We start from the raw sequence: 14,124 nt of genomic DNA on the forward strand, positions 1-14,124 counted from the left end.
TTGAATGAAAGTATGTGTGTGTACATATATACTCATACGTGTATATACTTTTGGATATATAGATACTTATTTGTATGAATATGTTTGCGTATGTGTATGTTTATATATGTATTGATGTAAATGTATATATATCCCCCATAACATTTTTAAGTTTCGTTACGTAACGAAACCAGGTTACAATACGTGCAAAATGTCAGTTAACGATACATGATGAGATATAACATTTTTACTGTTACGAAACTGTTACATAACATGTTTACGTAAGGTAATGTTTATCTAACGCGACCTAACATTTTTACGTAACGTTATGTATCAAATGTCTGTTATTTTTACGTAACAAAAAGTAACATTTTTAACATAACGAGACGTAACATTGTAATGTGTGGTTTCTTAATAATTTATAATTTTTTGTTTTGTACATATAGAAATATCTTCATATATATCAGCATATGTAAATATAAACATATATTTGAGGTAGTGTGTACATAGTAAATAGATATAACAATAGTATAAAAAATTTTATTCATTTTTACTATGTATATTTATCATACCCATAACGCACGCCACTTACAAACTATTTTATACTTACCATCTAAAAACTACATAAAAAGCGAATAATTCTGCTCCAGCTCTGTATCATACACCCATACACATTCCTTTATTATAGATAAGTAATACCACAAAACTACAAAATAAAAATACATTTTATTGTTAATGTATTGTTTTCATATTGTTAAAACATTAGGAAATTGCTAATAAAGAATTTTTTCAAAAACACAAATTTTATATTATCATTAGATATTGCGTTACTTAATTTCAATGACCAGCTTCTAACGACTAATAATATTTCGGTACTAAAAACTCATACTAAAGACACAAGTCACTATGAACATAATTAAACACAAAATAGGCCACACTACACACACACTTTGTTTAAATAACTAGAGGCTACCTGCTAGCTGTTTTATAAAACAAATAATTCTACTCCTCTTCAGATACATCTCATAACATTATAGTCACGTGACATATATGCAGTTAACTCTTTCTATTTATAGAAATTACAAAACACACTTTTGTACGACATACATTTACCAGTTAGGTAATGATTTTAGATTATTAGTTGTAAAATATATATACAAGTTACTTTTTCTATAATGTTGTCATTCTATTTTAGTATTCTAGTTTATTTAGTTGTAATAGAAAGTTTTTTTAATAAGTATGATATATGACTACTTGAACTCACGCCTAGCTTACGTTATACCAGTTTAAATGACTTTCAACTAATTTCTTAATAACTACTCATACTAATAAGACATACTACTACAGTATGCACACACACGTACAGTACATTGACTATTTGCATTACATGCAGAGCTATAAGAACTTGAAACAGTTCACAACTTTTACTGACCCTCATTATACTGCAACAAACCACTGCACTTACTGTCACTCATGTCAAAAAACTACTTACAGTTGTATGCAAGTTGTACTGAACACCACTAAGTGTCCACTGGTCTCAGTGTCAATGCAGTGGTCTGTGGCAATTGTCCTGATGGGATACCCTGAAAATAGTCTTTTTGGGATAACACAGAGGAACACATTAGCGAATACCCTGGTGTACACCCAGAGTGCAACTTCTTATGGGATACCAGTTTTGGATGAAAGCTGGAGGTCTTCTTGTGTTCATACTGTACCATAAGGCGCGAATCCATACCTTACTCTTGACGTCCATGAAACACATATATCTTTAGTGTATGTTTATCACCCCAATAATACAGAACACATGGTAACTACTTATAAAACGAATAATTCTGCTCCATCACTGACACTGTCTACACATCGCATTAATGCTCGACACTAACAACTTTTTAGTAGCACAGCAATGAATGACTCTTTCTTTCCTTGTTTTCCACTGAACATCTGTCCTTTTGCACTTTTATCTCACTCTGCTATACTCTTTTCAACTTATTATGCATTTCTAAGGTGTTCATTACTCGGGGCAGCTTCACTAAAATGCATTGCATTTACAAAAAGTAGTTAATTAGCATGTGTAAATCTGTCTTAAATTGATAAGACGAGCAACACGCTTCTGTTGACGATAATGAGGCTTCAGTTTAGACTTATTGGCAATACAACAAATAATATTTTCATAGTTTAAATGACTATGGATAAATTTACGTAAGACTACGTATGTTTAAAGCATTTTTAGCTTTATTAAAAATTTCTATATTTTTTGTAACTTTATTATGCAAGAAGTCAATGCGGTATTTCCAGAATAGTTCCCGAATGGTATTTCAAGAAAAGTTTTTTCCATTCATTGTAATTAACTTAAATTAACCAAAGTATCAGTAAAAATATAAATAGTTTTATTACCGTTACGGAAACGAAATATTATTATACTAAAAAAGGAATGAAAAACTAGTGATAAAAGTACGCGACATTTAAACATGACTTTAAACCTCTAAAAAACACTTGTTAAGGCGAGTTTCCAGTCATCCATTTTTCTACGGAGACGGGAAATGAAAGGTAAAAATAATCATGTGAGCATGCGTAATAAAAGTTTTTATTTGTCCGAAGGAAAACTGCGCATGCTCACGTGATTATTTTTCCGTTCCCTTTCCCGTTCCCGTAGAAAAACGGATGAGTGGAAACTCACTTTAAAAATCGAGTGAAACTGCCCTTAAGAAAACGTGTTTTTGATTTTCACAAACACGTGATTTTACAGATCTTAATTTCGATAGTGAAAGTAGATATTTTGCGTGTTCTGTTGAGTTGTTCATTTTAAATCCGTATTGACTGGCGTATAATATATTACTTAAGTAAAATAATTATAAATTACGTTACACATAAAATAATTTATACATTTCATTGTAATTTATATATATAAAAGTTCTCTTTAAAACTTTAGAAAAAACGGACAAAACTGAAATTTTGCAATATTGTGTTACACAAGTTGAATCGCCTACTTTGAAACCTGGTGTGACCGGCTATTTTTAAATGGTCAGGAAAAATTGCTCATTGGAAAAATTTTTAATGATTTTTCCAATGAGCAGTTTAGAACAGAAACTTTCTTTTTATTTAATTTGGTACTAACCTATTAAAAGCAGGACAAAAATGGATCATGAATTCCACTTTACTATTCTTTAAAAATTAATAAAATGTTCCTAAGTATGTATTTAGAGCCAACAAAGTCATTTTTGAATTCCTAGCAAAAAATCTTAGCAACCGTGTCTATTTATCTTTTAACCTTTTTTAAAGCCTAGTTTCATAAGTAGAAATGATTTATATTGTTCAAGTTTTAGACTTTGCAAGCATAAAACAGCGGCACTTTTTATTTTTATATCCTTTTGGCCTAGTAGATCAAGGACGATGTTTATCAAACATTTTATATTCTTTAAAAGTTTATGACGCTGATTGAAGGTTTCAATTACTGTTCTGAAAAAAAATATCTGACACATCAAGGGCTTTGCTTAAGGCTACAGGTCAGACAACATGAAATAGAATCGGTAGCCATGGTTATGTTGGTCGCCATAAAAATCTTATAAAGGAATTAAAAAAGAAGCAGCGTCATAAATGTTTAATTTTTAAGTGAATTTCTAAAATCCCAGATTTGTTTACCAATCACCTGATGGTAAAAATAGGTCATTTCAAGGTTTTATTAAAAATAGTATTTTAAAAATACGCAAAGAAAAATAAATTAAATATAATCGGTGTCACAATTTTAAACGCCTTAACATATCAGAAATTGCTAAAAGCACAATCTTTTTTTGACACGTTTTGTTACAAACAACGTTTTGTCAGTAATTAATAAAACGACTCGAATTAATAGTATTTCGGTCGACATTTAATACATAATCATTAAAAATATTGATTGACAATTAATTATAAAAGTCATTTAGGCAGGGATATTTAAGACCGATATTAGTGATCATTTCCCGTTAAACATTAACATAAAAAATATTACAGTTATTTCTGATGATTAAAAAAATTAAAATGAACATTTAAAAAAGGACCAACATTTTAACTACTAATACGAACAATATAACTTACATATTATATATAGAAAATTACTGTTTAAAATTGAAGTACTGCTTATACAAGTTAAAGCGCAAATGAAGCGTGTCCATAATGATAAAAATAAATTGCGAATCTAAGTATGGATATATAACTCTTCGACCAAATAAAAATCATAAAAGAAGTTTCTTTAAAATAAAAGCGCAGTTAAAAAAAATCGCAAAACATACAAATATTTTTTGATAAAGAAAAAAAAAAAAGGTCAGTAATCAATGTTGTAATAATAAATAAAAAATATTTACTACCAAAAAGAATCAATATCAAGAATACTGATATATTTTATCTTAAATAAAAATCTAAAGAATTTAATATTTATTTTGCAAATGTTGAATTTGATTTTGTTAACAAAGTTATATCGTCCTCTAATTCTTTACTTAATATTAAACCGTCTGATAACACAATAGTGCATAGCTTTGACTTTAGAGCAACTTTCTGTAAAAATCAGGCAGAGCCCAATAGTGACCGTTTTTAAACTTATGTTTAGTTACATAAAAGCGACTTTGTATAAGAATCAGGCAACGATACCAATTGTTAATAATAATTTTGGTAAGTTTTTTTTAATAACAATTTTGCTAACGTTAAATGAGAGATTTTTAGATTTATTTTTGAACAAATAAAGAAGCAAGACTATATAAAGTTTTTAGGAACTTTTTTTTTTTTTTGATCAGCGTTTATCTTTGTTTCCCGATATTATGTATTATTGTTAATTTATAAAATATATAGCAAGTTTTTCTATATGCTAGTACACTTTGAACTTACATATGAAAAACTTGAACACAACTCGGACACATAAAATGTACCGAGTTATGTGAAAATACATGTGGGCAAACTCGGACACATGAAATGTGTCCTAGTTTGTCCACATGTATTTTCACTTTTTCTATAATTAATTTGATTCTCTGTAATTCATTGTTTCTTTTTCTATGCTATATATATATGCTATATATATTTCTATGCTATATATATATACATAGGGTGGTACATATTAAAAAAAAACACTTTAAAAAACACTTAAAAAATGTGCGTATAGAGTTATACGGTGGAAAAAGAAGAAAGCATACTAAACCTTTAATGAAAGATATGAAAATGATGAATGCATTTGACATTGATATTTAGGAGGATTTATTTTTCGTCTATGGATATATTATTTGTAAGTTTGAAAAAAGTAAATAAAAACTATTTTCTTTCACCAAATCAATCAAATTTCTTCAAGTTGCCATGCAAACTAAATAGATATACAGAATATTCGATAGCATTTTGATGTTTTGAAATTTTCTTCAAAAAGGTAATGCAAATATGTTAAAACCATTAAACTCAATTAAGGTCCGAGCGAAAAACATATTTTTAATATTGCAGAGTTTGCTATATAATATTACAATTATATATACTTTTTCTGAAGATTTTGTGAAGTTATGTGAATAAACTTATTATTTATTCAATTTACCATACTCATCCTAGTAAGTAGCTACAATTTTTTTTATGTATTAGTCATTAACTCTTTGTATACATATTTATATATACTTAATACAAAAAGATTGAGGTAGCAATGCATCACATTTTTTTTCTCAACCTGTTTCTATAAATGTTTTATATATTTATTTATCTTTATAAAAATAAAATAATAAAATTACAATGGAATTTTTACGTTACACAAAGAATATATATAAAGCAGACAGGGGCTCAAAGAAGATACGGTTACTGGTGTCACTACAATCTTTTCATAGAGCTCCTTTGCAATAACATTTAAAGCCCACATGGTTTTAGTAAGTTTACAATAAAAAAAATTTTCTGAAAAATACTACGTGAAGAATATTTGTTAAAAACTCATATATGCATACATACACATATATACATATACACATAAACACACACACATATACAAACATACTTACATATATTTCAGAAATCAAGGAGATGCAATTTCATTTGTTGTTTAAAAAAGAAAGCGCTTTTCAAACTTTTTGTATTGTTATTTTTCAATTGATTCCATAATGACGGGCCTAGGTTAATAAATGAGAATTTTGACACTTAAGATTTTATTATTCTTAAGTGATGGTTATGATTGGCATTTGTCAGAAGATTGTATTTTTGTGAAAAGCCGATGTAAAAATATCAGAAAATACTTTATGCAGCAAGTTATTCTTATATTTTTACATATATATTAATATTTGAAACGAATTATGTTTTGATATATTTAGGACATTCTAACCTTAACCATTCATAGAAAATCCTTCCCCTGTATTTCATTACAGGGGAAGGATTTTCTAATCTCTTTAAATAGTTAACTACTTTACATGCGCGGTTTTTTAGGTTCTGTAATCTTATTAATTTAGTTTGTGTGTGTTAGCCCAAATAATATTAGCGTAGAAAAGATGACAATGATCAAGACTGAAGTAAAGCATTTTGCGCGATTTATAATCAAGAAAGGCCGTAGATTTATATAATATATTTATAGCAGAAGATATTTTTCTTTCAATGAGACCAACGTATTTTTTCCATGATGGGTTCTCATCAAATATTACTCTTAAAAACCTTGTAAGATTTACTCGATTTATTTCATTTTTGTTGATTGACAGTTTTGGCAACTTTAACGAAAGATTAGTTGATTGTCTTATTTTATGGAAGAGAGTAAAACTTGTTTTTTCACAATTTAATGATAACTTATTAGCTATAAACCATTGGTTAAAGCTTTTTAAACCATTGATTAAAGCTCATTGGTTGCTTATAAACAGCAAAATATATAGGAAATAAAAAAATCGAATGAGCATTATTTTATTAAAATAAAAAACTTTCAGTGGTCTGAAATGACTAAGAGTTTTCACTTCAAATAAAATGAACTTACAAAAACGTTAGTTTTTGTTGCATCTTGTTGATATAACTATTTTTTTAAAAAATTGTGATAATAAATTTTCAATAAAATTTTTTTAAAGCTAAAACTGGGACAACGTAATGCTGAAACTTTTAACAGCAAAGTGCAGGAGGGGGGGGGGGGATTCGTAAACGTTGGTAAAATGCTGAAAAAAAAGTTTATAATTTTTTTTATAGAAACGCTTTTAGAGATGCTATGATACAAAAAAGAAAAAGAAAAGAAAATTGCATAAATAATTGTTTATTCAAAACATGAGTATTGAAGACAGCAGTTATTTTATTAAATTAGATATCTTGAATAAAACATCACGGACGGCTTTATACAAAAATTCGGCAACTTTAATGCTTAGATCAACTGATTTCGTTTTAGGCATAATCTTAAATATGTAGAACTTTTAATACGACAAAAAAAAAAGAGATCATTTTTCTTGGTTTCTCTTTTGACTGAGTAAAGTGCAGAAAATTTGCGCACTTTTTTCCAGCAACTTTACACGTTAAAAAATTTCCTCATTTTACTAGCGTAAACCGTCTTTAATTTTTTTCTTCTATTTTTTCAAAAACTAAGGATTTTCATGACTTTCCTCGTGCCCTGTCTTCCCCAATTAATAGAAGAAAGTAAATGTTATTATCGTAAAACTGACTATACATTAATTTTCATTTATGATTGAATAATCATAAATCTTTTTGTTAAATCAAATTTTGAAAAAAATAAAATTGAATATATTATAATGCAAGCAGCCGCTACTAGCTTAAACTTTTTTTAAAAAACAGAATATTCATGGAAATATTTTTCGTATATAATTTAATAGTTAATAAGCTTATATTCGCTCAACATCAGTAAGTGTATTGTTCAAAGTAATCTTTTCCTCAATTTTTCCTTAAATTTATTTATCTCTACGAATGTTTTAAATTCATTTGTCAGTAATTTATTACATACTTTCGATCCTCTAATTGAGATTAAAAACTCAGTTGCCAAAAAATAACAGGGTGTTTATAGTTGTTATTTAAATGGTTGATGAAGTACTTATTTCGGGTTAAAAATTTATTCTGGGTTAAAAATTTCAGAAATAATACTTCCCAGCTGGTACATCAAATTTTATTTTTCGGATTTTTCGGAAACCCGTATAGACACGTGTTTTTCAAGGCGTAAACTTTTTTCAATAAATCAAAGCGTTGATTTTATGTGCAGCTTTACTCAAGTTTAACACGCGTTTTATGTGGTTTTAAAGTCAAATTTAAATATCGTGTCCTTTTATTATTGGTTTTACATTCGTTATGGAAACTTAGTTTAATATTATACTACGTTTCCGTAACGGCGAAACCATTAAAAAAAACCTAATATCCCAATTGATGTTTTGGTAAAAAGTAATAGTTATTCCTGATACCTGTTATTCTTTTTGTTTTAGGGGCTTTTAAACACGCAATAGAAAACATAAAAATTTTGAACGTAAAAACTTATAAGATAACAAGTTTTTATTTCTAAATTTAAAATTTAATTTTGAACTCGCAGACTCTTTGTAATCCATTTTGTTTTAGTAACTACCTGAACCGAGGTCTCATCGTAATTTCGGAGTAATAGAATTTTCTTTGCTTTGTATTCTCTCGGAAGTTTGATTTTATAAGGTAAAAAACAATAATGATTATTTCTAACGTTTTGAGGAGACAAAAAAAATCTATTTTGTTTTGTACGGTATTTTTAAAAAACTAGAAAAATTTACTTTGTTTTGTTTCGTTTTGATTTTATCAAAACAATGTAGTTTTACAGTTTTATTTTGTATCTATTTTTTTGGGACGCAGATGCTTAGGGTTTAAGTTAAGTAAAATAAACAATTATTTTAGAACAATTGCTTTTAAATGGGTTTGTTTTTTTAATAAATTTTTTAAACATATTTAAAAAAGATTTTAATACAATATTTGATGCTATTTTTAAGAAAGATGCTTGTAGTGGTTCTATGAAATAGCCATCCAGAGCTTCATTATTTTATTCATCCAGACCTTCTTTGATTGCCTTTCAGTTAATATTATTATTTAAAATTCAAAATTTGAGTTTTTAATTGCTATAAAAAATTGTATTTTTATTGCATAAAACTCTTTGATAAAATTTATAATATAATCAAAAAAAAAATTAAAAATAAATTTTTTTTTAATTTTTTCTCTAACACTCTACAACATTTTTATTTTTTTGAATAGATTAGACTAAAAGAAATTAGGATATTATCAGTAATCAACTCATCTAAGTTAGTAGATTTTTATTTTTTTTTAGACTTTTTTTTTAAGAAAGCAATCAGTTTTATTGATCCTAAACAAATTTATTCCTAGAATAACTCGTGACCCTCAGCACTGACATTATTTACTACTCGGTTATTATAACGGGCAATCGTTATCTAGAAAGTTGTTCGATCAAAGCACAATTTCTCTAAATTTTAATTAATTAATAAACAAAAGGTTTTATGACTTTGATTAATTTTGTATTGTTTTTTTATTATACATACACAATATACTAGTTTCATAGTGTTGTTATATATTGATACAAAAATAATTATAATAATACAAAGTATTATTTAGAAATAGCATTGGCGGCCTGCCATACTAGGCCACCACCCTCGAGAGTAATTATGAGTAATGTTAATAGTTAACAAACTTGATTTAAGATAAGCTAAGCGTTTGTTTGTGAAAGAAAAATGTTAAAAAGTCTTTTTTTAAAACATTGATTTCACATAATTTTTTTCTTTAAAATAAGGAGTATTAAAAGTTTTGTAAATAGAAAGAGTTTGCGCGAATAATCTTGCTTTTTCACTTTTTCGCCTGCATTAGATCGTCTGCATTGCGTAAGAAAATTTAATCAAAATTACGCAAGGTTTACTTACGGAGTGTTATGAATAAAGCACCCTGTTGCGTATTGTTATTTTTGTTTTGTTTTGTTTTGTTTTTGTCTTTTTTAATTTTGTTTTGTTTTTGTTTGCTTTTTGCTTATTCATAATGAGAGATACGTTTATTATTGTTATAATTTTAATAAGTATACGTAATAATAGTTATTATTTTTGTAATAACCGAAGCGTTTATTTAAATGCATTTAATTTCGTAAATAAACCTTTTTTTCTCCCAAGGGTTATATCACCATCTCTACACGGCATAATTTAAACCGTGCCCTGTTTAAAAAAATAACTCATTTGTGAAGCTGTTAACTATATAAAGAATATTTAATCTATAATTTGAAAGCTCCTTTAAAACACATTTGTTAAAAAATATATTGCTTTTGGCTACTATGCATTCTTGAATAACTATCAGATTTAAAAACTTTAATACATTAAATTCCATATCTTTAAGTTGTCGTTTGTAATTTGAATTGTATTGAAAAGATTTTTTATTAGCCATTATAAATATTAGGACCTTAGTAATTAAGATCAAATATTGATTTTACAAAAACTTTCGTTTTGTTGTTCACTTTTTCTAAAGCTTATAAAACTTATTTGCTTTTATAAACAAATGTAATTGATGAATAAAAGATGATTTGGTGATGAAAAATTATCAATGAAGAATAAAAAATGAATATTTCTTTGTTTATTAATTTTTATAATATTTTACGCAAAATACTGTGTTGACTGCGCATCAAGCTGCGCTATGCGCAAAGTTTAAAAGAAATCAGTTCGTTTGTGAAAATCTGTTTCATTTTATGAAACCACTCATTTTCTTGTTTAAGTTTGAAAATTGAATAAAATATCCAGCGCAGTATTTATATTGTGTCTTTAGTCGGCAATGTTAACGCTTGTTTAATAAAATCTGTAACAAGATGTCTTGTTATTTTACAACGTCATTGTTTCAAAATGTTATCTGTAGATTTCAATCTCAGGTTCTTTTCATAGTGTCTACCACACGCATGTCTGCTGTCTGTAGTGTTCGCGTTTGTGAGTTTCATATTTACTTAAATATCGTTATAACTCGCCATAAATAGTTTACGTATTTGGCAACGCTTTCAATTGGATGTGTTTAGCTTGCAAATTATCCTTTGTTTGCGTTTTGTATTGTTCGTGTTTCTTCATTTTTCATCTGTGCTTGACAGTCGCTAATCTACTTAATATTTGTGTTTCTATCAAGTTTATTTTTATAAAATTGTAATCATTGGAGAATTGTAATCACAAGAGAATGATAAAAAAATGCGCACAGTGTTCCAATAAATGAAATGAAAAATACTCAGCAGTTTTAATGAATGAATTTTTCATTCGTTTTTCTTTAAACTTTACGTTCTTTTGATTTGTTATAAAAAACATGTTTTGTTGTTTTTTTTATTGAACACGGCGGGAATCATTACAAATAGAATTTGAAGAAACACAGGACTTACACAACCGTTTCACTTAGTTTATTTTTAACAAAATGTTTGGCCAAAAAGACAGCTCTGCTGAACATTTTTCAAATGTTCCTCATGCATTTCGAAGTGCATCCAACGCTAAATTGATGGAAATTCCAAATAGCCCAACAAATGGTAGAATGCGTGGTAACAGCGTTTCGTTTTTAAACAGTCAACAATTTCAAAAAATTAATGAACAACGAAGAGCAAGCTTTCCTCACAATCCTAAAAAAGCTGCATTTGGTAGACGCCGCTCAAAATTTAAATCTATTTTAAATAATATTATATCAGCTGATGACTCTTGGGATGTTATTTTCAAAAATTTTGTCGTAAGTTTTTAATGTTTTTTAGATTTATTTTAATCTTATAAAATCATCATGGTTAAATATTTTATGAAGTTATGACTTATAATGGTGGGTAAAATATTTATATGGTAGTTGAAAGAGAGCAGGGTGGGTATGAAAATAAGTTTATTCTCTTTCTGTTTTCCTACCCATACTTTTTATTAGGTCATTACAAATGTCAGCCATGTTTTTTAGTTGCGTTTTCACCTGTGCTAAGGGAAGCTCCTGTGATAAACATTGGTATATATATGTATATATATATATATATATATATATATATATATATATATATATATATATATATATATATATATATATATATATATATATATATATATTAGATATATATGGTAAAATAGAATATATTGAGCAAATTTTTTCAAAAATAACTAAGCTGGATCCATAATTTTCGCAAATAAACAACTTTAAGAAATCACTTCTCATTATTCACTTGAATTTTTGGCAACCCAAAATTCTTTCAAAAAAATACAGAGGTTTTAAAAAAGTACCGAAATTTCTTACACTACTCCACTTGATAAAATGAGCACTTTAAATCAGCCCAAAAAATAACATAAATTAAGTAAAGAAATATCAGCCTGATAATTAGAACTAATTTTTGAAATATGATTAAAACCACTGCAATATGATTAAAACCACTGCAATTTTAGGACTTTACACTAAGTTTAATTTCGTTAAAAAACACTGGGTATTTGAGCATACTCCTATTACACGAAAATAGTATCTTTAAATAAAACCAAAATTAAATGTTTTTACCCATGGTTTTCCGAACAAAAATGAAATGGATTTCTAGTTAACATTTTTTTTTTTAATGAAAAAGTAAATATCTATATTTCAACATTCGCGCCACAGATTCTTTCATTTGTAATGATAATGCTTTTAACAGAACAAAAAATTGAATAGCTTTTTAATTAGAGCCATTAATTACTGGTTACAAATTGACGCTAATTATACTGCTTTCTGTTTTCACCTCATAAATTAAACCTGAAAAATACAAAGCAAATACAAAACTTGAACATCACTACGACTTCACTAAGATGTGTATCTAAGAAATCTTTTGATATGCTCATACTTAGATGCTCCTTTTACCTGAATATACCTTACCATATTGCATTTATTGTGTTGGACACGCCAAATATAACATGGGATTTGCCGCGCATAACGACTGCAATAAATAATTTGTATTAATCTTAGATTAAACATGAAAAAAAAAAGTTTAAAAATTAACATAAATATCAATTAAGTTACGCAAGATTTATAAAAACTTAATTTTTTTTTGTTCTACTCAAATTTAATTTATTATATTAATTCAATATTAATTGTTACAATATAATTATGAAATATATATTACCCATATCGATCCAGCGTTCCTAAATGGGAACAATTAAAAATTTGATGTTTTACTAATTCTGATAATTTTATACGAAATCTTCTTTTGAAAAATTAAAATGTAACAAATTTTGGCAACAATCTGTAAAAATAAAGCTAAATACCAGTTTACCCGTATCACCTGCATTAGTTGGTATGAGTAAGTGGCTTGCACACTAACAAATTTTCTAGTAACTCGTTTCTCGGATTTTCTGTTGTTTTTTTCCATTAACACATTTACTGCATTGTCTTCTACAGTAATAATTCGATTATTTAAATTTTAGGCCTAAGTTTGTGTTTATAGTAACTTTGCTTATAATATATGAGAGGCAGCTCATTGTTTTACCGAAGATAGCGCTCATACTCTTAAAAATTAGTGTTATGTTGTCCCACAGTTTGCATAACCTCGTTAGGGTTTTGTTGGCTCAACAATGCATTCATTGGTTGTTCCTTGGGTCAATTCTGTCATTGTACATTTTTTATACGAAATTAATGTTATCTCATCCTTCAAAAGTTTACCTTTTTTATTTTATTTTTTTCCAGGAACATTAAGTGAAGAGAAATCTCATTTTTTATTTGTTCCTTGGCAAAAATAATACAATTTTTACAATAATATATCCGGTATAATGTCGTTGTAGACAAAAAGTATAAGAAGGATCCTGTCGCTAAAAATCGTTTAACAATATGATAATATTGTTAAACGATTTAACCCATAAATATTTGGTTATAGACAGTGTTTTTATATAAAAGCTTTTTTAAATAATCAGTTTATTTTTATGCCTATACATAAATACACAGAAAAAAATACATACGTATACTCACAACAAACACATACGTATACTCACAACAAACACATACGTATGCTCACAACAAACACATACGTATACTCACAACAAACACATACGTATACTCACAACAAACACATACGTATACTCACAACAAACACATACGTATACTCACAACAAACACATACGTATACTCACAACAAACACATACGTATGCTCACAACAAACACATACGTATACTCACAACAAACACATACGTATACTCACAACAAACACATACGTATACTCACAACAAACACATACGTATACTCACAACAAACAC

General features: G+C 27.4%; 1 protein-coding gene across 5 annotated transcripts in view; it reads left to right on the forward strand.

Moving 5' to 3' along the window:
- Nucleotides 1-14,124, forward strand: part of LOC100200117 (voltage-dependent L-type calcium channel subunit beta-2) — a 93,475-nt gene that overhangs the window by 15,389 nt on the left and 63,962 nt on the right. Inside the window, exons 1-2 of one of the 5 annotated variants that reach the window (XM_065799172.1) lie at nucleotides 9,133-9,179; nucleotides 9,262-11,616. The exons of 3 other annotated variants lie outside the window; for them this stretch is intronic. In XM_065799172.1, the coding sequence (XP_065655244.1) occupies nucleotides 11,314-11,616 (303 nt within the window). In that variant the 5' untranslated portion in view covers nucleotides 9,133-9,179; nucleotides 9,262-11,313. Of the gene's footprint in view, nucleotides 1-9,132; nucleotides 9,180-9,261; nucleotides 11,617-14,124 lie in introns of those variants that run through there. One more of the 5 variants, XM_065799176.1, reaches the window with a different exon arrangement.

Source organism: Hydra vulgaris, chromosome 06, assembly GCF_038396675.1.
Source record: "Hydra vulgaris chromosome 06, alternate assembly HydraT2T_AEP".
NCBI classification, from domain to species: Eukaryota; Metazoa; Cnidaria; class Hydrozoa; order Anthoathecata; family Hydridae; genus Hydra; species Hydra vulgaris.